General features: G+C 35.5%; 1 protein-coding gene across 21 annotated transcripts in view; it reads right to left on the bottom strand.

Moving 5' to 3' along the window:
• EVI5 (ecotropic viral integration site 5) overlaps positions 1–25,763 on the bottom strand; it is a 234,100-nt gene that overhangs the window by 70,541 nt on the left and 137,796 nt on the right. For 14 of the 21 annotated variants that reach the window (XM_082477022.1, XM_082477023.1, XM_082477024.1 and 11 more), the window contains 3 exons: positions 7,922–8,056; positions 4,312–4,452; positions 2,995–3,153 (listed from right to left, as the gene is read on the bottom strand). In XM_082477022.1, the coding sequence (XP_082333148.1) occupies positions 2,995–3,153; positions 4,312–4,452; positions 7,922–8,056 (435 nt within the window). Of the gene's footprint in view, positions 1–2,994; positions 3,154–4,311; positions 4,453–7,921; positions 8,057–9,328; positions 25,739–25,763 lie in introns of those variants that run through there. The other 7 variants (XM_082477025.1, XM_082477010.1, XM_082477012.1 and 4 more) reach the window with 3 other exon arrangements.

Below are 25,763 nucleotides of genomic sequence, written 5' to 3'. Positions count from 1 at the left end.
TCAAATTTCAAATGTATCACTTAAACTTGTTCAGAGCATGTTTTTAAAAAATATTTTCACTGGATCTATATTTATGTCCCTTTTTCTCGTTCCTAATAGTGTTTATTTGTGCCTTCTTTCTTTTCTTAAAAAGTCTGGAAGAAGTTTACCACCTCTTACAGCACCAGACTCAAGAAGAAACAGAAAACCTGAAAAGATCTATAACCCTTCAACAACTAGGATCAATAATTATTACACCCACAAAACAAAACAAAAAGATAAGACTGTTTAAAGGAATGAATTCCAGGGACTTCCCTGGTGGTCCAGTGATCCGTGCTTCCACTGGAGGGGGCACAGGTTCAATCCCTGGTCGAGAAACTAAGATCCCACATACCGCCTGGCCCCCAAAAAAATGGAATGAATTCCAGCAAATATTCAAGTAATGGGTAATTTCAATCTTACATAAAACTTCTGAGAACAGAAAAAGTTAAATACAACCCAACTCATTCACCCAGCTTACCCTGGTGCCAAAACCAGATAAAAGTCTCCCCCACAAGGAAAATTATAGTACAATCTAATTTAGGTACAAAAAAATCTAAATTATGAAAAACCTGATTCCTGCAATGGGAATATGTTGTGTATGTCTCTGTGTCTGCATTCCATATTACAAACTTGTTTTTTAGCATTTTGATAACTGTACCTCAATATAACTGGTTTTCTTTGGAATCCTATGTATTTTATGCATTAAAAAACATTATTTTGAGATGGGGTCCATAGGTTTCAGACTGCCAAAGGGGTCCATGGCACACAAAAAAGATAAGAACCCCTGTACTAAAGAAATTCTTAGAGATATACACAAGAAAACATGCAAGAATGCTCAGAGCAGCCCTGTGTGTAATAGCAAAAATCGGTACGAAGAGGAAAGTGGCTCCATAAACCAAGGACTTTTCTAAAAGTCATTAAAATGAAAGAACTGGAGCTACATGTATCATCAAGGACCTATCTCTTAATCTGGATGCTGGATACATGGGTGTTTGATGTAATATTCTTTAGATGACTAACACAGCATTAACATCACACGACACTATCTGTATTTATTTTCCTCATTTTGCAATGAGAAAACTTCATGGATCATCACCAGTACATGCACTGACATTTAGGAGCCACACTCATTAGTCAGGCACAGTGCAAAATACAGATTCCTTAGGAAGCCTTTCTCCAAACCACCAAGTTGGAATTAACTGTCCTGTCCTATTCTCCATAGAAATTTCTATCTAACTCTCTACTTACAAATTTCTGAATTATATATTGCTTCCAGCTGTACTGAGATATAATTAACATATAGCACTGTATAAGTCTAAGGTGTACAGCATAATAACTTGACTTACATATATTACGAAATGATTACCACAGTAAATTTAGTTAACCTTGATTATCTCATATAGTGACTTATATTAAATACAATTTGTGCATGCCTGATTTCTCAAGTGTAAGATCTTTGATGGTTGCATACTGCTTTGTAGTCACAAGTTCCCAAAACCACATTTGCTGAGTTTGATCCATTTACCTACAGTCACTCTGAAATAAATCCTGAACACTGGCTTAAAAGTTGTATTTGCATCTTTAATATCTATACTGAGATAAAATCTGATTATAAAAATAAAACTTATCGTCACAAAGCTGGATTTCTACTTTTCATAATCTTACTGTTATTTTTAATTACAATGAACAATACAAGAAAATAACTTTGAACAATGTAAAACAAGATATATTTAATCTAAAGAATTTACATATCCACGTTGCCATGTTCAAGTTGGGATAATCATTTTTTTTAATATCTTCTATGTATTTTAAATTTTTTTATTGAGGCATAGTTGACATATTAGTTACAGGTATACAACGTAGTGACATATAAATGCCATATGGTATGGCATTTATATACATTGCAAATTGATCACCACAGTAAGTCTGATAACATCACTGTCCAAAGTTATTGCAATATTATTGACATTATTCCCTATGCTGTATATTATATCCCCATGAAAACTATTTTATAATTGGAAGTTTGTACCTTTTAATCCCCTTTACCTATTTCTCCCAACCCCAATCCTTCTCCCCTCTGATGAACATCAGTTTGTTCTCTCTATGTATGAGTGTGTTTGGGATAATCATTTTGCAGTAAGTATACAGAATGATATATGAGTTAACTATGCCCCCTACTGACTGAATAAGTATTTTGAAAACTGAATAACATTACAGAGAATAAAGAATATAGTCCACACAGATGTACCACATAAAAACCAAATGTACCAAAGGTACTATTATAATGTAAATGGGTTACATAAAAAGGACTTTGCAGATCTTAAGTCAAGCATATTTGAGATAAGATTTATTAGAGAAAAGGGGACTTGGGAAGAAAGAAGAGTAATTTTGGAAATGACTGCTCAGAGTCACCACATTACACAACTTTAGGAAGCATCATTCACATTATATTCTACATCAGTGGTTCTCAACCGGGGCAATTTTGCCCCCCAGGGGACATTTGGCAATGTGTGGAGATGCTCTCGGCCATCACAATGTGGCAGGGGCGTGGTGCTACTGAGTAGAGGGTAGAGGGATACGGTAGTTCATAGAGAGGCCAGGGATGCTGCTAAACATACTACAGTGCACAGCCCAGTCTCACAATAAAGAATTAACTGGTCCCAAATGTTAATATTGTTGAGGTTAAGAAATTTTGCTCAACATGAGTATTCCCTTTCAGGTTGTACAACAACGAAACAAAGTCATATAGAGTTTTATGACTTCTTTAAACTTTGTTGAAAGAGTCAAAGAAGATATCAAATCTCCGCTGTCAAGGAATACAGTTTTAGCCCTTTTTATCTGGGCTAGAAAACTGCAGTCTAGCTAGTTTCATATGTCCACCTTTTGGCTCTGTTCTAAGGATGATACAATTTGTGCATAAACTTTTAATGGGCTAACAGTATTTTTTAAAGCTATTAGGCTTTCCCATTATACCTGTGTTTCCATTTCCATCATCCTTTGTTTTATTTCTCTTATTTCTGCCTGTGTTTCAGCTTCTCTAAGTCGAATGGTCATCAGTTCATCCTGTAACTCATTCACAGCATTTTTCTTAGGTGGGTCTTTCCATCTCCCAGTAGTACGAGCTAAGTGGCGCTGAAATATAAAAAATTAGATCGCAACAAATATTCCCAGTATTACAGTAAGAGCCAACTTAACGAAGCACTTATTTCAGGCCCAGTACTGTATAAGGCACTTTATATGAATCATTTTATTTAATCCCCAGAAAATCTTAAAAGTTAAACACTATTATTTTCAATATAGAGTTAAGAAAATGGAAATGGTGAGTAAGTAACTTCAGAAAGGTCGCACAGCCAGTAAGTGGCAGATCTGGGATATAAACTCAGATATAGTTCAAATTATTTTTATACTGTGGATTAATTATTGTAAAGAATACATTTTTCACCCCAATTTTTTTTCTGAGAGATTTTTGCATTATTTTGTAATGAAATCCCAAGAAAAGGGGAAAATTGGGCCCTTCATGAATTAAGGTAACAATATTAGAAGAGCAGTGTTCTCAAAATATCTGTGGTGAAGGACAGTTTTGTTTCATTTGTTTCTAATTTCTAATGCCACCTGATACTTCTTAAAAAAAAAAAAGCCATGGCAACGTAAAGGAATAACTTCAGTCTTTGCTAGATGCATCCCCCATCCCAAATTCATACCAAGATCACTATTCTGAAAAGATGTGTCGTTTTTTTTTCTTTCCTCTCTCCCTTCTGTCTTATAGATTCTGGGTTGGTTTTTTTTTTTTGCTACTTATCAATAGTTTCCCTCATATGTGAATAAATTTGTGGGCATATAACTAACTAAATGTCTGTTTTATTTTGTGGGAAAACCATTTTCAAAAGAAGTTACAAATTCATAAACAAATTTATATTGATGTCACCCTTCTGATGTTTCATACTGACCAATGAATTTAATATCAACAGGAGAAGAAATAAGTACTATATAAAGAAGTATTTTCTTTTAGTTCTTTAGAAAAAGTTACACAAATCACAATGGTATACCAACACAACAAAAATACGACTTGATCTCTATTTTATCTTTTATTTACTTATAAGAATCAGAAAGGGAGAAAAAGCTTAAAGGTACTTTCAATTTATAAATGCTCTCAGTTTTGTATATTAAACAGGGTCTTTCCCACTTTAAACTCAGATCCTAGTGTTGGTCATTAACTACTTCAAATTCACACAAAATGGATATTCAGGTTTTACCTTTCTTTTTTAAAGCACACAAAATATTTTGACATACCTGCCAGTGTTCCTCTAAATCCTTGACTTGTTGTCTAAGTTCTTTTAAACCCATAATAGCTTCTGCCTCTCTCAGTTTCACAGCAATGAGTTCCTCCTGAAGCCTTGCAATGTTATTCTCATCAGGAAAGGAGTTGTTTCTCTAAAGCAAGAGAAAATTTAATTGGGGATTTTTTTTTTTAATTTAAAGAATAAAATACAGCATATATAACAATAAAATATAGCAAAATAATGAGCTGTTTTCTCCCATATGTAATTGCACTTAATTTTATACAATTTTATTGAGATATAATTAACAAACTATAAAACTTACCCTCTTAATGAACACTAGTCAGTGGGTTTTGTTTTGTTTTGTTTTTTTAATTAATTAATTTATTTTTGGCTGCGTTGGGTCTTCATTGCTGCACATGGCATTTCTCTAGTTGCAGCAAGCAGGGGCTACTCTTCATTGCGGTGTGCAGGCTTCTCATTGCGGTAGCTTCTCTTGTTGCGGAGCATGGGCTCTAGGCGCGCAGGTTTCAGTAGTTGCAGCACGCGGGCTCAGCAGTTGTGGTGCACGGGCTTAGTTGCTCTGCGGCATGTGGGATCCTCCCGGACCAGGGCTCAAACCCATGTCCCCTGCATTGGCAGGTGGATTCTTAACCATTGCACCACCAGGGAAGTCCCTAGTCAGTGGTTTTTAAGAGTATTCACAGGGTTGTGCAACCAACATCACAAACTAATTTCAGAACATTTAAATCACCCCCAAAAGAAACCCTATAACATTAGCAGTCACTCTACGTTTCCCCTACCCCCAGGCCCTGGCAACCACTAATCTATGTCTCTATGAATTTGCCTATTCTGAACATTTCATATAAATGGAATCATAAAATACATGGCCTTTTATGACTAGCTTCTTTCACTTAGCATGTTTTCAAGTTTCATTTTTTTATTGCCAAATAATATTCCATGGTACAGATATACCACATTTTATTTACACGTTCATCAGTTGGTGGAAATGTGGGTTGTTTCCACTTTGGGGTTACTATGAATAACACTGCTATGAACATTTATGTAAAAGTTTTTGTGTGGATATATGTTTTTAACTCTCTTGAGTATATATGAAAGAGCAGAGATGCTGGATCAGATGGTAATTCTACATTTAACTTTTAAGAAACTGTGAAACTTTTCCAAAGCAGTTGCACGTTTTACATTCCCACCAGGAAGGTATAAGGGTAACTGTACTTAATGCTGAGGACACAGAAAGTCTAACTCTGTTTTGTTTAATAAAATATTAATCAGAATTATGGAGCAACAGGATTCAAAATGTTTTTCAATACGGCAGTGAACATACTAACCTCTGATTAGGACTACAAAGCATGAACATCATTTATATTTTAAAGATTTATGGAAGAGAATAATCCAAAATCTGTTTTGTTATATTTTCTCAGCATATCATTTTGAAAACGGAGTATAAAATATCTGTACATTAGTCACTGTTTATATCAATATTCAAGAAATAAGCACCAAGGTGACCTAAATATTTGCTTCAAGGGTACAAGATTTAGATTAATCTCCTACCATGCTGAAAGACCCACCACAGGATATAGGGTTGCCATATTAAACTGCTCTGGGGAATGACCAAAGAATCCTAAATTAGGCCCTAGTAAAAGCTCCTTAGGTAAACTGAAGTACTATTGAAATTTCAAGTCCTGAGTCCATGAAATTTTCTATCTCTGAAATATTTCATGAAGATTTCAGCCCACAGAGATGATGGAATAAAGTTATTCTTGTCAACTACACATTTTTATGATGGACTTGAAATATTTTCTCAATTGAAAACCAGAAATTTACTGTATATGCATTAAAAAAAGTATCTTGCATGAAGAAATTAACCATAGGAAGCATGAAACCTTCCAATTTCCTTTCTACTCTATAACATGAATACCAACAAAGCTACTTAAAAAATTTATTTTTAAATTGGACCCAAGGACATTTCTTTCTACCAAATATTCAAAACTAAAAGATCCAGATTCTTACCTAAATCATGGAGCCCAGAATACTCTCAATTAGGCAATTTTTACAGCATTCTTGCCGGCTTCTTTCTCAGCAAACAGGAGAATAAGTTTTCCAAAAATAATATAAAAATAGCAAGTAGATTTCTAGCAAAATTATTCCACTATTGATTGTAGTTATACCCTATTCTATTTCATTAAGAAACAGTAAAGAACAATTTGAGGGTATCTTTCATGTCCATTATTTATGAGTTTTTGACTCAATGGCTAGATACTACCTAAAGGCCAAAGAAACAAACGCAACACAGAGCCCAAATCATCTATGATTTTATAGATGAGAAAACAGAGATTCAGAGTTTGTGATTTGGAACAGAGACTCTCAAGTCTGAGGGTTATAAGAAACCTAAAATCAAGTTAGCTTCTGTAAGTACACCTCCAGCTAAGATCTTCCTATATATTCGGAGGTGGTTTTCTGCAGCTTGGAAAGCTGTAACAGTTACACTCAGATGAAATTTTCGCTGAAATGTTTATGTATTGGTCTATTTTCTACACCTCCTGCAGATGAAGGTATTATAATATTTGAAGATGATGGTTAATTTCTTTTTTTTCTTTAAAAAAATTATTTTTACATGAAAACAAGGTATATTTGCAATGTGTTCCAATCAAAATATTCACTTCTGTATCTCAGATCTACATATTTTCAAAGTAAAAATGTTCACTTGTCAGCTGAAATTTCTGATTAGACCTAATATTTGTGTACTTTTGTGCTTAGTCAGAATGTAAATTTCACAGTGGATTTTTTTTTGAAATTTACCTTTTATTTGGATAAAAGCAACATGATGTATTTATATACTATAGGGATAAAAATGGTAATTTTCATTTTTTAAAAAAACTACCAATGTGATTTTTTAGTTCTTTTCACTTGTGTTTAGCACAGGCTTTAAATTAAAAAATACACTATGGTCTGGAATGACCCAAAAAGTATTCCATAAATTAATTTAACAAATATATGGCAAGTTTTTTGTAGCTAAATCTAATTCTTCTAGAAGTTGTTGCCTTCTGTTTAATTACATTAATTGAAATGTGCTTAAGACAAATGCTTTCAGCATATTTTATATACTAAAAAACAAAACAAAAAGGGTTAGTACTGGGCCAACGGCCAAGAGGTAATATTACTAACTTGTAGACTGCTACAGTTCAAATTGTCCCACTTCTCCCAGAATTTCAGAAACGAGAAGTCTGGGAGATACTGTACCAGCTGCAGTCTGGTGATTCTAAATGCTGTAAGTACTATTCATCTTGACGATGGTTAATTTCTATCCCCTAAGTTTCTCTTCTCCGACATTTAAACATTATTCATCTCAAAATTATCCTGGTTGTTTTCCTCTAAAAGGGCTCTAACCTCCATTTTTACCCTAAATATGGCACTTTGAGTAGTATGGCAACAACAAAGAATAAATGGGAATCATGTATTTTTTTCCTTTCCTCTCTTATAATATGTAAGATTTTTGATGTGCAAAAACACCAAGTCCAATTTCACTGCTCAGTAAGTACTTAACAAATATCTATCACATGTCCCCTCTAATTTCGGAATGAAAGCATTTATGTTGTTCTTACCTTTTCTATATCCAGAACTTTATCCTGCATTTCCTTTAGTGCACACTGAGACTCAGCTTCACTCAGTCGGGCTTGGACCAATTCCTTCTCTAGCTGTAGCACAAAATCTTCATTGTAGTTGGAACTGCATTTATGCTACAAGTTATAGACATACACTGAAATTTTTCAGAAGTATGAGCATGTATATATAATAAACATAAGTGCAATTACACAATACAACTACTGAGGGCACCAGATCGTAAAAGTTCCATCCACCTAATATTTCCAGCTTATGTCCTCCAATTAACTTTCCAATGAACAAAAAATTCCAGGTTTGATATCTATAAAGATGATCATATTATTGGGTGTTCATAATCAGTTATTACACTAACCAAATCCAATTTATAGGAGATACATATCTTTTTTTATCTGTCCATCCACCCAGATACTAAGAATTTGTTCCAACTCTATAGACTTGAACTGTACAACACTGTAACCACCAGCCACATATGGTTACTGAGCACTTGAAATGTGGTAAGTCCAAATTAAGAAAAGTTTTAAGTGTAAAATACAAACTGGATTTTGAAGGCTTAATGTGAAATAAAAAGGCAAAATATCTCAGTAATTTGTATACTGATTATATGTTGAAATAATATTCCAAATGCCTCGAGTTAAACAAAATATTTAATCAAATAAAATTTTTATTATTTATTAATTTCATTAATTATTAATTATTCCTTTTAACATGGCGTTTTAAAATGCATATCTGGCTCACATTATATTACTATTAGACAGCACCGTTACAGACTACAGAAGACAAGTACATATTTACTGAAAATTCTATTTTAACCTGATAGAAATAAAAACAAAGCATCCACCATAACGTGAACCATCTTAAATCCCAAAAGAATAAAAATGTATTTGCTGTTAGAAATGTAGATCTATTTAAATATACTCATGAAAATGACTGCTGGAAGCAAAAAAAAAGAAGATGCTGCATAAAGAAATTAGCCGTGGAAGCATGAAACCTTTCCATTTCCTTTCCTACTTTATACCAATACAGCTACTTAAGAAATCCCTTTTTAAACTAGTTTCTACACAAAGCTGTTCAAAAAAGCAAAAAGATATTGAATTCACTATTATAAAAGACTTCCTAAAATAAACTATCACGTCACATTTAACCCACGTAGTAAAGAAATAGCGACAACTCAAAATTCCAACATAGAGTCATAGGGAATAATCTCCCACTGAACTGGTACAAGTAAAGAATGGTTCCTTTTACTCTTCAATACATTAGGAACAAAATAGACATCAAATTAAAACTCTATTTAAAAACTTTTAAATACTTAATTAAAACATATGGTACTCCCTTGCCCCAGTTACCCAAAAAGATATTTTTAAAAATGTACTGTTCACTTATTAGGCAAATGAGAATTTTTTAATTCAGTATACTACATGTTGTTTCTCCTAGTAATTTTCTGATACCATTAAAACAATATTTCAATACAAGAAGTACATCTGCAATAGGTATAACACCTTAGCAAATACTTACCTTACCAAATAGGAGAATGGCAATTTTGGAATGACCACACCCAAAATGCAGGTGCCATGATTTTTGTTTAATTAGATCATAGTTACTTTATGAGTAATACTATAATTTTTTGCTCTTAATCTAAAGCTCTATGTTACTTCACGCTTATTTTCCAAGACTCTATCAGGAGAGCCCCAGGAATACATCAAACCCAAATGGTCAAAATGAGAATGAAACCATTGATCTGGTATAATCCAACTGATCCAACCAAGTAAAAAAAAAACTGTACTAATATTAGGAACAAATTTTTATCAATAAAGTTTACAAAACTTCTAATCATCCTCTATTGTTAACGGGATACATTCTATAGTGTACATGCTATTTCTCTTCTCATATTTCCCATTTGTTCCTCAACCCACTGCAAACTAGCTTTAGTCTTCATCCCTTGATGAAACTGCTCTAATCGCTAACAATATTAATACCCAATAACAATATAAAAACTCAATGGAAAGCCCTTTTATTCAGCTCTTACCTTCACCAGATAGTCTTTGGAATTTAAAACAACTGACAACTCAAAAATTTCTCCTCCCTCAGATTCTAAGGTATTACTCTTTCATGGTTCTACCTCATATCTTCTCTGTCTCCTCTGTCAGCTGAACTACTTAATTATAGGTATGTATGTCTACGTGTATGTGTGTGTGTATATGTCTGTGTGTATCAATCAGTAGGCCCCAGGATTTCAATATTGTGTGTTTTTTCTCAATCTTCCTGTTAACTTTCTTATTTTGTAGATTCCTCCTATGTGATTTCATCCACTAATACAGTCTGTTTAAAGACACTATCAGATACTGTGTATATGTATCAGATTTTGTCTCTGTATAAGTCTATATAGACAATGGATGAGATCACCAAGGAAGAATCTATAAAATAGTTTAAAAAAAAAAAAAAGAGGGAGAAAGAAAGAACACACAATAATGGAACTCTAGGGACAATAAATATATAGATAGATATTGACAGATATACAGATACATAGAGAGTGATGACTCTCAAGTCCATATTCTCAGCTCTGATCTTTCTACTAAGCTACAGATTCATATTCACAACTTCCTACTGGTTTTCTTCATCGGTTTAGCCTCATACTCACCTCACATTCAACATGTCAAAACTGGACTCCCCATCTTTTCCTCCTCATGTATTTACTACTATGTGCTAAGGATCCCACCATATAACAACTGACCAAGTCAAAACTTCCCCTCTTATACTCAACCCATACCAAATCAATCACAAAATCTTAGTAACTTCCACATCTCTCGAATTTGTCTGCTCCTTTCCATCTTCACAGTCATTGTTTTTATTTATGCTCTCATCTCTTTCACTGAACCACCGCAACAGCCTTATGTATCACCATCTAACTGTTATAGTGCTTACAGTGGGTATTATTTAATACAGGCATACCTCATTTTATTGTTCCTCACTTTATTGCACTTTGCAGATACTACAATTTTTACAAATTGAAGGTTTGTAGCAACCTTACTTCAAGCAAGTTTATCAGTGCCATTTTTCCAACAGCATTTGCTCACTTCAAGTCAGTGTCACATTTTGGTAATTCTCACAATATTTCAAACTTTTTCATTATTATTATATTTGTTAGGATGATCTGTGACCAGTGACTTTTGGTGTTACTAACGTTGTCTGTGTTCTGACAGCTCCACAGACTGGCCATTCCCCCCATCCTTTTCCTCGGGCCTCCCTATTCCCTGAGATACAACACTACTGAAATCAGGCCATTTGATAAACCACAACGGACTCCAAGTGTTCAAGAGAAAGGAAGAGTTGCATGCCTCTCACTTTAAATCAAAAGGTAGAAATGATTAAACTTAGTGAGGAAGGCATGTCGAAAGCCAAGATAAGCCAAAAACTAGGGCTCTTTCACCAAACAGCCAAGTTGTGAATGTAAAGGAAAAGTTCTTAAAAAGGAAATTAAAAAAAATTTTTTTTGACAATGGTCCTGACTTTTTAAAAATATTTATTTATTTATTTATTTATTTTTGGCTGCTTTGGGTCTTCATTGTGGCATGTGGGGTCTTCGTTGCGGCACGCAGGATCTTTTTGTTGCGGTGCGCCGGCTCTTCATTGCAGCACGTGGGCTTCTCTCTAGTTGTGGTGTGCGGGCTTCTCTCTAGTTGTGACGTGTGGGTTTTCTCTCTTTAGTTGTGGCACACGGGCTTCAGAGCGTGTGGGCTCTGTAGTTTGCCGCATGTGGGCTCTCTGCTTGAGGTGTGCGGACTCAGTAGTTCTGGCGCATGGGCTTAGTTGCCTTGCAGCATGTGGGATCTTAGTTCCCCAACCAGGGATCGAACCCGCGTCCCCTGCATTGGAAGGCGGATTCTGGACCACCAGGGAAGTCCCTCTTAAAGAAAATTAAAAGTGCTATTCCACTGAACACACAAATGATAAGAAAGCAAAACAACATTATTGCTGACAATGGAAAAAGTTTTAGTGGTCTGGATTAAAGATCAAACCAGTCACAACACTCCCTTAAGCCAAAGCCTTATCCAGAGCAAGGCCCTAACTTTCTTCAGTTCTATGAAGGCTGAGAGAAGTAAGGAAGCTGCAGAAGAAAAGTTTGAAGCTAAAACAGATTGGTTCATGAGGTTTAAGGAAAGAGGCCTTTTCCATAACATAAATGTGCAAGGTAAAGCAGTAAGTTCTAATGTAGAAGCTGCAGCAAGTTATCCAGAAGACCTAGCTAAAGTCATTAATGAAGGCAGCTACATTAAACAATAGATTTTTGATGTAGATTAAACAGCCTTCTATTGGAAGAAGATGCCATCTAAAACTTTCACAGCTAGAAGAGAAGTCAATGCCTGGCTTCAAAGCTTCAAAGAACAGGCTGATTTTCTTGTTAGGGGCTAATGAAGCTGGAAACTTGAAGCTGAAGCCAATGCTCATTTACCATTCTGAAAAATCTTAGGGCCACTAAGAATTAAATCTACTCTGCCTATGCTCTCTAAATGGTAACAAAGACTTGATGATAGCACATTTGTTTACAACATGGTCTATTGACTATTTTATGCCCACTGTTGAGACCTAATGTTCAGAAAAAGATTCCTTTCAAAATATTACTGCTCACTGACAATGCACCTGGTCACCCAAAAGCTCTGACGGAGATGTAAAATGAGATTAATGCTGTTTTCATGCCTGCTAACACAATATCCATTTTGCAGCCCATGGATCAAGGAATAATTCCAACTTTCAAGTCTTCAAAAAACTTAAGAAATACATTTCGTAAGGCAACAGCTGCCATAAATAGCAATTCCTTAGATGGATCTGGGAAAAGTCAATTGAAAACCTTCTGGAAAGGATTCACCATTCTAGATGCCATTAAGAACATTCATGATTCATGGGAAAAGGTCAAAATATCAATATTAACAGGAGGTTGGAAGAAGTTGATTCCAACCCTCATGGATGACGTGGAGAGGTTCAAGTCAGTGCGAGAAGTAACTGCAGATGTGATGAAAACAGCAAGAGAGCTAGAATTAGAAGTGGAGCCTGAAGATGTGACTGAATTGCTGCTATCTCATGGTAAAGCTTGCAGGAGAAGTTTCTTCTAACAGACAAGCAAAGAAAATGGTTTCTTGAGATGGAATCTATTCCTGGTGAAGATGCTGTGAAGATGACTGAAATGACAGCAAAGGATTGAGAATATTAAATATACTTAGTTAAAAAGTATAAAGATAAAGCAGTGGCAGGGTTTGAGAATACTGACCCCAAAAGTGAAAGAAGTTATACTGTGGGCAAAATGTTATCAAACAGCACTGCATGCTACAGAGAAACTGTTCACGAAAGGAAGAGTCAATCGCTGTGGCAAACTTCACTTTGCTTTTTTTTAAAGAAATTGTCAACCTTCAGCAACCACCACCCTGATCAGTCAGCAGCCATCAACATCGAGGCAAGACCCTCCACCAGCAAAAAGATTACAACTCACTGAAGGCTCAGATGATGGTTAGCATTTTTGGCAATAAATATTTTTTAATTAAGGTGTGTACATTGTTTTTCTCAGGCACAGTGCTACTGCATACTTCCTGGCTACAATACAGTGTAAACATAACTTTTATATGCACTGGGAAACCAAAAAATTTGTGTGACTCACTTTATTGTGATATTTGCTTTATATCACAGTGATCTGGAACTGAACCCACAATCTGATGTATACCTGTATTTTATGTTACATCTCATACTAAATTGTAGTAGAAGGCATTTTTACAATTCCACCACCTGGCCCAGGTAGGTGTTTTCTTACCTTTTGAGTCTAAGGAAGTTTTAATTCCATGTTTATCAATACAAACATGTTAACAAAAATTATACAAGCACTGATACACTTTAATAAAGTATTCAGAATCAATCTAACTCCACTAAGCCAATTTCATCCCATTATCAATTTCTGTATATAGCAATTAGCTCTATTCAATTACATTCATATGCATTACTGAACAAAAAGTATTTTTATTGGGATCGATTCTTAGTATTGATATAGGCTCACTGAACAGAGAATCTGCATTTAATGCTATGACTTAGGGACTTAGAAGAAACTCTAACATTTGTTTGGTTGGTTGGCTGAAACATGGACCAAAGGGTGGCCGACAGCCCACAGTGAGTGAACTGGAAATGCTGGACATGCCTTGGTTTAACGTAAAGGAAGTGAAAACTGGTGACAAAAAAATCTGGGGAAGATGTATGTAGACAGACCTCTCTGAATAGGCTAAAAAGGTGAAGATGTTTGTCTCCCATGTGAATGCTCACCAAAGGGTGACCTCAGCAGAGGATTTAAAAAAATCAATTGGATGGACTGACCCATTCTGTGGATACCAGTCAGCCTCTTTCCTCAGAAAGTCCAATAAGCTTATAAACAAAGTAGCTATAGTGGCTGGGATGGAGATTATACATGGGCTCAGCAACACAGACTTCCACTCACCAGGGTGATCTGGCAACCGCCACTGCTGAGTGTCCAATCTGCCAGCAACAGAGATCAACATTGCGCCTCTGATACGACACCATTCCCTGGGGTGATCAGCCAACAACCTGGTGGCAGGTTAATCACATTGGACCACTTCCATCATGGAAGGGGCGTTTTGTTCTTACTGGAACAGATGCTTACTCTGGATATGAAGTTGCCTTCCCAGCATGCAATGCTTCTGTTAAAACTATCATCCATGGGCTTACAGAATGCATTATCCACCGTGATGGTATTCTACACAGCACTGCTTCTGATCAAGGAGTGCACCTCATAGCAAAATAAGTAGAGCAATGGGCCCATGCTCATGGAATTCACCAGTCTTACCAAGTTCCCTAATATCAAGCAGCTGACTTGACAGAAAGGTGGAATGACCTTTTGAAAACTCATTTACAGTGCCAGCTAGGTGGCAATACCTTGCAGGGCTGGGGCAAGGTTCTCCAGAAGAATGAATATGCTGTGAATCACTGTCCAATATACAGTGCCGTTTCTCCCATAATTCATAGATCCAGGGGTCAAGGGGTGAAAATAGGAGTGACACTATTGTTGCTACAGACTCACCAACAAAATGTTTGCTTTGCAACATTATGCTCTGCTGGTCTAGAGCTCTTACTGCCTGAGGGAGGAATGTTTCCACGAGGAGACAGTAAACTGGAAGTTAAGACTCATCCAACCGCTTTGGGTCCTCATGCATCTGAATCAATAGGCAAAAAAGGGAATTACGGTGCTGGTCTGGTTGACTGATCCTGACTACCGAGGGGAAAGTGGACTACTACTCCACAATGGAGATCAGGAAAGAATATATGTGGAACATAGGAGATCCTTTGGGGTGTCTCTTAGTATTATCATGCCCTGTGATTAAAGTCACTAAAAATTTACAACAACCCAATCCAGGAAGGATTACTAATGGCCCAGATCCTTCAGGAGTGAAGGTTTGGGTCACTCCGCCAGGCAAAGAACCACGACCTGCTGAGGTGCTTTTTGAAGGCAAAGGAATACAGAGTGGGTAGTGGAAGAAGGCAGCTACAAATACTAGCTACAACCACATGATCACTTACAGAAACGAGGACTCTAACCGTCATGAGTAGTTCCTCCTAATTTTGCTATGAATACGTTTGTATCTGTTTTCTTTCCTTTCTTATTCCCTTATCAAGCAATATAAGATGCACTGACTTTATATTACAGCATTTAAGTATTGTGTTATAGTATAGTATTTACAGTATAGTATTTAAGTTACAGGATATTTAAGATACAAGAAGAGAAAACGTCACTCAAGGACTTTACCTCCTCTTCAGAGAAAGGCATTAGTACATTTTTGGTTATGCTCAGGATAGAACTGTATCAAGTTAGGCAGAATTATGACCTTGTTATTTTATCTGGAGATTAAGTATGGTTTAAGGAGATGCGCATGGGTGCCAAGTTGACAAGGGTTGGACTTGTGATGGTTAATTTTTATGTCAACTTGACTAGGCCATGGGATGCCCAGATTAAACATTACTTCTGGCTGTGTCTGTGAAGGTGTTTCCAGATGACTCAGTAGACTGCCCTCTCCAATGTGAGTGGGGACCATCCAATCCATTCAGGGCCTGAATAGAACAAAAAGCAGAAAAAGGGAGGATCTGTTCCTGCCTGCTGCTTGAGCTGGGACCCTTGGACTGGAACTTACACCTTCAGCTTCTGTGGCCCTCAGGCCTTTGGATTTCAACTGGAATTACATCATTGGCTTTTCTAGGTCTCCAGCTTGTAAAAGGCAGATCATTGGACTTCTCAGCCTTCATAATGGCATGAGCCAATTACAGTAAGTCTGTGTGTGTGTGTGTGTCTGTCTGTCCTATTGGTTCCATTACTCTGGAGAACCCTAATAAATCTTATAAATTTATAAATAAGATTAAACATTGATTAGAGGTTTTATTGTTCTTGTTTGGTTTTTGGTCCCTTTCAATTGACTCAGAGCTTCTGCAATTGAATTCTCTTATTTGGTACTTATTTCTACCATTTCCAATTCTCCTTGTTCAAAATTATGTAGATCTAAATTTGATCAGGAAAGTGATATACTTGTCAATGTTTAGTCTATTAAAAACTTTACCTGTCAGTTTTAGGTCTTTTAAGTTTTGGGTTTTATTACTTGCAGTTTATGCTATTGGTAAAGCAAGCTGGTAGAATTATAATGATGAAATAATGGTAATATCGATACTAATCTTAATAATAGCTACCACTTATTAAGCACTCATTCTATGCCAAGCATTATTCTAGAAGACCAACTCACTTAAGTCTCAACCACCCGTTATTATATACAGGACAAGAAGTTTGTATTATATGCAGAAGTAACTTGTCCAAGGACACACAACCAGTGAGTGGCAGAAATGGCATCAAAGTACCAGTGTTAAAAGATGTTACTGTGTACTGTAAACTACCTGTTTCAATTTAAAATTTTTTTCCACAGGGAAAAAAGTGTCATTTATAAAACAAGGGTCTTTTTGTTTTTGTTTTTTTATTAAGCCTTTTAACTCAACTACCTCACAGTGGAATAAGAGATGCCAGGAAAGGTGACTGGTACCACACAGCCTGAGAAAAAAAACTGCAGCACATGTGGGCATTTCCAGCTGCTTACCAGGAGGAAGTGCCGTGGAAGACAGTGGCTATGAAACAAGTGAACATTGGGGAACAAAAATTCCTAGTACCATGTTTATTTAGGAAACTTTTTAGCATGGTTGGTCCAACTCATTTTATAGTTTTCCCAGACCAAATAGAAAGAAAAAAAAGAAAAATAAAAAAAAATCAAAATCCTGAAACCAACAACACTGCATTGAAAACTTTAATACAAAGCAAAACAAAAATTGGGCTTTTATGAGGTTGACTTGAGGTCAGGAAAAGAATGATAAACTTTTGAGAGGAAGAAAGAAATCATCAAAGCCAAGAGAAGCTCAAAGTGAGGTTTTTGGGTTTTTTTAACTTATTTAATTAATTTATTTATTTTTGGCTGCACTGGGTCTTTGTTGCTGCACGTGGGCTTTCTCTAGTTGCGGCAAGTGGGGGCTACTCTTCGTTGCAGTGTGCGCGCTTCTCGTTGCAGTGGCTTCTCTTGTTGTGGAGCACGGGCTCTAGACACGTGGGCTTCAGTAGTTGTGGCACGCGGGCTCAGTAGTTGTGGCGCACGAGCTTAGTTGCTCCACGGTATGTGGGATCTTCCCGGACCAGGGCTCGAACCCGTGTTCCTTGCATTGGCAGGCAGATTCTTAACCACTGCACCACCAGGGAAGTCCCCTAAAGTGAGGTTTAATAACAGCTATCATATTAAGCCCAAGCCTTGACCATTTCTGATGCAGCTGTTCTGCTTTAAGATGTTCCCGTTCCTGTTCCACTCACTATAAAATAGGTTTTAAAGTTTATGATGATAACAACAATGAAGATAGTAGCCAACATCTACTGAGTGCTCATTATATGTCAGGCACATGCTAAGCGCTTTGTATTCTCATTTAACCTTCACCACAACTTCCACTTTACTAACAAGTAAACTAAAAAGACTCAGCAAGGCAAACAGACTGGCAATTCTGTTAACTGGGAATATGGATTACAGAACCCTTATATGGCTTAACATTTAAGTCATATAAGGGTTGAAATAATATGTTTTAAGAGCTTAATATATTGTTTTAATATGTACTGTGCTAAGAATTACTGGTATAATATTAAAATCTAAACACCTAAAAAAAAAAAACTAAACATCTCACATAATATTCTTGTAATAAATTCCTAAGAATATACTTCATATTCAAATTAGTAAACTGGAAAAATATACAATTTGTTTTACCAAATGACAACTGCCACAATTACGATGGCTGATAAGTCAGCAAGGGGCCATTTATTTAAAGGTCCACAAATAATGAATGACTTTCCTACACTTACATCAAATTTATTTTTGTCAATGAACCTCATACTGCTTCTGTGATACCAGCAATCCCATTCCAATGAAACTGACAGAAATTTTTTTTTAGTGGAGTCTCTAGCCCACCTACTTTTTAATCCCAAGTGCTTTTCTGGTGTTGTAAAAGTTACAAAAGTAAAGATAAATTAGAATGCCCTTAGTAGTCTTTTTTATTTGTATCTTGAATAAAACAACAAAAAAATGAACTCACACATTCAGTGTTTGAAGAATATGTAAGTGCCCCAGTGAATAGTAAATGCTTATATTTAAAGATGTTTCTTGTATTTATTCAAGACCTGATAATTTTATGTCCTTTTAAGGACCCCACATATTTCATGGAACCCTGTATTCTTCTCTCTTGTAGTACTAATTGCCACTCTAATTAAATAATTTTCACAATATCTATCTCTATAAATACTATACAATCAATGCCAAGGATAGTGTGATTTACCACTATATTGCCAGAACTAAACTGTACTTTTCATAGTAAATGAGAAATATTATTTGCTGAATCAATTAGCTAGTCAACTCTTGGTTTAAAAAACAACAATAAAACCCCCCTCTATCATAAACCATATATTAAACAATGGGAGTGGAAATTCAATGCTGCAAAAATAACCTATAAAATCTATTTGTTTCAAAAATAAACAAAATTTATGATAGTGTGGGAATGTGGTACATTTCCATTGTTACGTCCAAAGCATCTGAGAAAATGCCTGTACTATCAAAGAGTCCAGAGTATGATTCTATGCAAGACAATATTAAAGGAGAAAAAAACTTAAATAAAAAGTTGCTCTCCCTCCCAGCATATGATCCCAAAAAAAGATGTTTGTAATCCCCTCTACCACATGTTCCAATGAGTCTTTTTAAAAAAATCCAAGCAATATGGATGTACTATTTAAAGATTTGCCACACTAAGCTCTTTTGAGAAATTGGGGGCTTCCCTGGTGGCACAGTGGTTAGGAATCCGCCTGCCAATGCAGGGGACACAGGTTCAAGCCCTGGTCCGGGAAGATCCCAGATGCCGCGGAGCAACTAAGTCCGTGTGCCACAGCTACTAAGCCTGAGAGCCACTACTACTGAGCCCGCATGCCACAACTACTGAAGCCTGCACGCCTAGAGGCTGCACTCTGCGATGAGAAGCCACCGCAATGAGAAGCCCACGCACCTCAACGAAGAGTAGCCCCCGCTCGCTGCAACTACAGAAAGCCAGTGCTCAGCAACGAAGACCCAACGCAGCCAAAAATAAATAAAATACATAAATTTATTTTTTTTAAATTGGTATATCATTTTTAAATGAGTTATTCCCAACATCTGAAAATTACATGCATCCTTTAAAAGGTGGAAGATTATCTCTGATTATTTATATACACAAACTGCAAGATATTTTGATGAAGAAAATGTTAAGAAAACAATTATTGCCACTAAAGTGAACGTTCATTTATTATTTAAGCTGAAAAGAAATGATTACATATGAATATAAAACATTTAATCCTAGACTAAGTCCAAAATTAGTGTGGAAGAAAGCTTCTGTTCAGATTTCTAGGCATACTGAGAGTTTACCAAGCTTAATGTGTAAAGTCATCAGTCTAGTTTGGATTTTTAGGAAGATGTACATAAACTTACCAATAATTACAAATTAAATGGCTTTTTCTTGAAATGTCACCAGAACTTAAAAGTGTTTATAATGCAGGAAGAAATATTAAACATTAACTTCCATATTAATAAAGAAAAACAAACCCACTAGGTAAATCAGGTGTGGGGCAATTCTAAATGCTGCTTAACAAACACACTTTCTAAAATAAATTATCTAGACGATTTCACAACTTGCACTAACGGATAGTTTTTGGTTTATTAATGTTTATTCATGTGTTTAATCTAAGTAAGATTAGTTTTTATTCCTCATATCAAATCCTTGGTTCTTAAAAGTATCACATAATTCTTTTATATTTTCTTCTAGAATCATAGGAAGAGGAAGGAAGATCGAAAGAAATCTTGCCTAGCCTCCTGTTAAGTACTTCCTGGTACAAATGTCCCAACAACCTCAAAAGGCAGTCATTTCAGCACTCAGCAGCTTTAAGTGTTACAATCCTTCTTGTATATGCTGATCCTAGCCAACAAACTGCTGGACAACAATTACTTATTCAGGACACCTGAATGATAAGCAGTCATGTGTAGGGCAAAAAGTTTATAAATAGATCAAGCAAGACTCAGACAGTTGGTCTCATCAGGAAAAATCATCCAATGTAAACACATCTGTGCCCCATCACACTCAAAAAGGACAAAGTCAGACATGCAACTGTATGAAATATCATTGGATCATTTCTACTTCTATGGGTTTCCTAGAAAAACTGACGTGCAACATGTATAACAAATACTTAAAGGGGTAGTTTAATCTCAATGCTTAGTTTGTCTTATGCTTAGTTTAATATTTATTATTTAATTTAAAATTACTAAATATAAGTAAATATTAAATTTTATTTAGTGTAGTAAATACTAAATAATAAATTAACACAACAAATTGTATAGCACAGGGAAATATAGCCATTACTTTGTAATAACTTTAAATGGAGTGTAATCTCTGAATATGTATGTTGTACACCTGAAACTAATATTGTAAATCAACTATCCCTCAATTAAAAAACATAATTAACACGATCATTTTTGAAAACCCACAATATCAGGTTCAAAGTATCAAGAGTCAGCATAAAATGCAATCAATGATCTGTTAAAGATAATTACTCAATAATTGAGTACTGCACAAATGCTTTTTAAAGCATATCAATACTCAAAATTTATTAAAAATAAAATTTACCTTTTAAAAACTGCTGCTCAGAAGTTTAATATTTATCATTGTACCAATAGCATTAAAATCATTAAATATGATATGAAACATCAAAACAAACAAAAGCCCATGAGTCTGGAGTGACAGAAAAGTATTCATAGTGAGTAAGAGAGATAGATTGAAGGGAAAAAGAGAAAAGTCTCTTTTACAAAGGAACATTAGCTAACAGTGTAGAAAAAAATGAGAAAATATGAAAATCACAATTTTGGAAACCCAATCAGAGGATGCTAAAACCATTAGGTAAAAGATGAACAGAGGGCAAGACATTTATTTGGTACAGAAGTATTTCCCAGTGTATTACTTCATCGTTGCAAAGAAGAAACCATACCTTTACAAGGGAAAGGCTGTGTGGTAACCAAACTTAGCATGGTGATCAAACTCAGCAGCATCACTAATAGTGGGAACTTACATTATGTGATTCCTGATTTAAAAGCAAAGTTCACAACATCATCTATAATCTAAATGTTAAAAATGTTTAACTGAATCTAGTTTACAGGAAATATGACCCTACGAGGAAGGAATCAGACAAATCCAGGATATGAGACAAGACAACTTGGTTACATCTGTAAAAAGTCAATGTCATCCCTAAACTGGCTATTGTTTTTTCTATCTTTGGTCAGTCTAGACAGAGTTTTATCAACTTTATTGATGATTTATAAGAACCAGCATTTGATTTCACAGATTTTCTCTATTTTTGTTTTATACTGTTTTCAATTTCATTAATTTCTACTCTATTACTTGTTCCTTCTACTTGCTTTAGGTTGAATTTCCTCTTACATGTCTAGTTTCTTAAGGTAGAAGCTTAGATTGTTGGTTTGAGACTTATTTCCTTTCCTAATATAAGCATTCAATGTTATAGATTTTGCACTAAGCACTGCTTTAGGTAGATCTCACAGATTTTGATAATGTTGTGTCTTCATTTTCATTTAATTCAAAACACATTCTAATTTCCCTTGAGATGTTCTCTTTGACACAGGGGTAAAAATGTGTTAATTTCCCAATATTTTAGGGATTTCCCAGATATCTATTATTAATTTCTAACTGAATGCTGTTAGAGTCAAAGAAGATACTTCATATGATTTCAGTTACTTTAAATTTGTCAAAATTTATTTTATGGTCCAGAATATGTTCTATCTTTGTAAATGTTCCATGTGCACTTAAAAATAACACGTATTCTGCTGTTATTAGGTGAAGTGTTCCATAAATGCCAACCGGGTCAAGTTGGTTGGTCTTTGATATCCATTCCATAATGATTTTCCACCTACTTGTTTCACCAATTACTGAGACAGGGGTATTTAAGACTCCAACTGTATCTGTGGATTTGTCCACGTCACTTTTCAGTTCTATCAGTTCAGCTTCATGCTCCCCTATCATTAGGAGCATACACATATTAGGAGACATATATTCCTAAATACATAACAATCCTAAGATTGTTATGTCTTCTTATTGAACTGACCATATTACCAACATGAAATGTACCTCTTTATTCCAAGAAGTCTAAAGTCTACTTTATCTGATATTAATACAGTCACTCCAGCTTTCTTTTGTTTAGTGTTTGCATGGTTTTTCTTATTTATCTTTTTACATTTTTTTCTAGTTGTAATTTAGTACATTGAAGACCCCCTTGATCCTTTTCACTGTAGGAGTGTCACCCTAATTAGCTATCATACTATCCACATTTCCAATATTCATATAATAGCCTACTTGGCCTCTGTCACTTCCAGCCCTTTTAAGTGAGGCCATCTCAGATTCACTGAGATTCTGGGAACAACCTTATTCCTAAGTAGAAGAACATAAAAAAATAAATAAAATATAAAAATACATCTGCTCTGCTCTGGCACATTAACGGAGCTGGCCTATCCAAACACCACATCTTCCCAAATCATGTAAATCACAGCCATGGATAATAGCCTCCATGTTCAACACTTGCCCAAGCTGCTCTCTCATTAGTCCACTAAACTCCTGATAATCAAATTCTTGTCTCTTTTACGTCTTAAACTCCCTTGCCTTTGGGCTATAGTTCCTATAGGGCATTCATCTTGACAACCTATTGTAAGTCACTTCTGTAGTTGCCAACCTTGACCTGCTACTCCACATTGCATTCTCCTTTTAGTCTCAATGCAACCACAATGCTGATTAAGACATGCCCAATCCCAGCCCTGAGGGCTCTCCCAAGCCTCTCAGGCTCTTCATACAAGCTAGCTCACTTGCTTCTGGTCCTACCCTGACCTCAACCAATGGGTTTCAGCACTGGGATGTTATATGTTCTCCCTTATTTCCACCTTCTACCACAATTACTCAAACTAAATGCGTCATTTCCTTGAGCCGTATACCCTTCAGTTCTGTAGACTTCTTCTTTAGACAATTAGGCAAAATTCAAATAACACTTCTTTTTTTTTTCAAATAACACTTTTAAACGAACAATTCAGTGGCATTTAGGACATTCAGAATGTTGTACAACCACAAATTTTTATCTAGCTCTAAAACACTTCCATCAGTCCACAGTAAAACCTCTTAAGCAGTTTCTCACCCTTTTCCCACTCAACCTGGCAACCACCAACCTCTGTTCTGTTTCTATGGATTTATCTATTCTGGATATTTCATACAAATGGAATCATACAATATGTGATCTTTTGTGTCTGGCTTCTTTCACTTAGCTTAATGTTTTGGAGATTCATGCATATTATTCATAGCATGCATCAGTACTTCATTCTTTCTTATGGCTGAATATTTCATTGTATGTATATACCACAATTTGCCTATCTATTCTTCTGTTGATGAACTTTTGGGCTATGTCCACTTTTTTGTGAATGATGTTGCTACAAACATGTGTACACATACTTGTCTGAACATCAGTTTTCCATTCTTTTGGGCATACATCTAGGAAGTGAATTGTGGGTCATATGATAATTCTATGTTTAAACTTTTGAGGAACCATCAAAGTGTTTTCCACAGTAGCTGACCATTTTATATTTCTACCAGCAATATACAAGGGTTCCAATTTCTCCATCTCCTTGCCAACACTCCTTTTCTTTTTTACTTATTATAGATATCCTAGTGAGTGTGGAAATCTCATAGTATTTTTGATCTGCATTTCCCTAAAGCCTAATGATGTTGAACATCTTTTCATATGTTTGTTGCCATTTGTATATTTCTTTGGAAAAAGGTATATTCGAGTCTTCTGCTTACTTAAAAAAAAAAGTTTTATTGAAGTACAATTGATATATAACATTATATTAGTTTTTAGGTGTACAGAACCATGATTCAGTATTTGCATATATCGTGAAATGATCACCACAATGTCTAGTTAACATCCATCATCATAGGTAGTTACAATTTTTTTTCTCAAGATGAGAATTTGCAATATCTACTCTTTAGCAACTTTCAAATAGGCAATACAGTTTTGTTAACTATAGTCACCATTCTGTACATTACATCCCCATGGCTTATTTATAACTGGAAATTTCTACCTCTTGACCCCCTTAACCACATTTCACTCACCCTCCCATCTTTTGCAACCACCAATCTGTTCTCTGTATCTATGAGCTTGGTGGGGTTTGTTGTTTGTTTTTAGGTTCACATATAAGTGGGTCATGTGATATGTGCCTTCTCTATTTGACTTACTTCATTTTTCCCAGCATAATGTCCTCAAGATCCATCCATGTTGTTGCAAATGGCAAGATTTTTTTCTTTTTATTGGCTGAATAATATTCCAGCATGTGCATTATGTGTGTGTGTATTTATGTGTATCATTTTCTTTAACCATTCATCCATTGGTGGACACTTAGGCTGTTTCCATGTCTTGGTTATGGTAAGTAATACTGTAATTCTCTGTTCATTTTTAAATTGAGTTGTTTGCCTTTTTGTTGAAAGAGTTCTTTATATATTCTGGATGCTAAACACTTAAATATGTGAGTTTCAAATATTTTCTACCACTCTGTAGGTTGCCCTTTCATTTTCTGGAAAATGTCCTTTGATGCTCAAAAGGTTTAATTTTGAAGTCCAATTTATCTGTTTCTCGGTTGTTGTTGTTGCTGTTGCTCATCCTTTTGGTGTCAAAGAATCCATATCTAAGAATCCACTGCCAAAAATCTGAGCTCATGAAGATTTATCCTTAAGTGTTTTAAAACCATAAAGATCATTGATCCATTCTGAGTAATTTTTTTATGTCCTGTGTGGTAGGAGTCAAAGCTCATTTTTTCGCATGGAGATGTCCTGTTTTTCAACAACCATTTGTTGAAGAGACTGTTCTTCCTTATCAAATGGTCTTGGTACCCTTGCTGAAAATCAGGTGGCCATACATGTATGGGTTTATTTCTGAACTCTCAATTTCTATTTCATTGATCTATATGTCTATCCTGTTGCCAGTACCACACTGTTTTGATTATTCTATCTTTATAGTCAGTTTTCAAATTGGGAAATGTGAGTCCTACAACTCTGTTCTTTTTCAAGATTGTTTTCACTATTTAGGGCTCCTTGTAATCCCATATGAATTTCAGGATCAGCTTTCCCATTTCTGTAAAAGACTGACAGGGTTGATAGGATTAAATC

The sequence above is a fragment of the Balaenoptera physalus genome (genome assembly GCF_965194825.1).
Source record: "Balaenoptera physalus genome assembly, chromosome: 1".
Classification (NCBI taxonomy): domain Eukaryota; kingdom Metazoa; phylum Chordata; class Mammalia; order Artiodactyla; family Balaenopteridae; genus Balaenoptera; species Balaenoptera physalus.
Note: the sequence above shows the minus strand (reverse complement) of the source record. Positions and strands in the feature narration are given on the sequence as shown.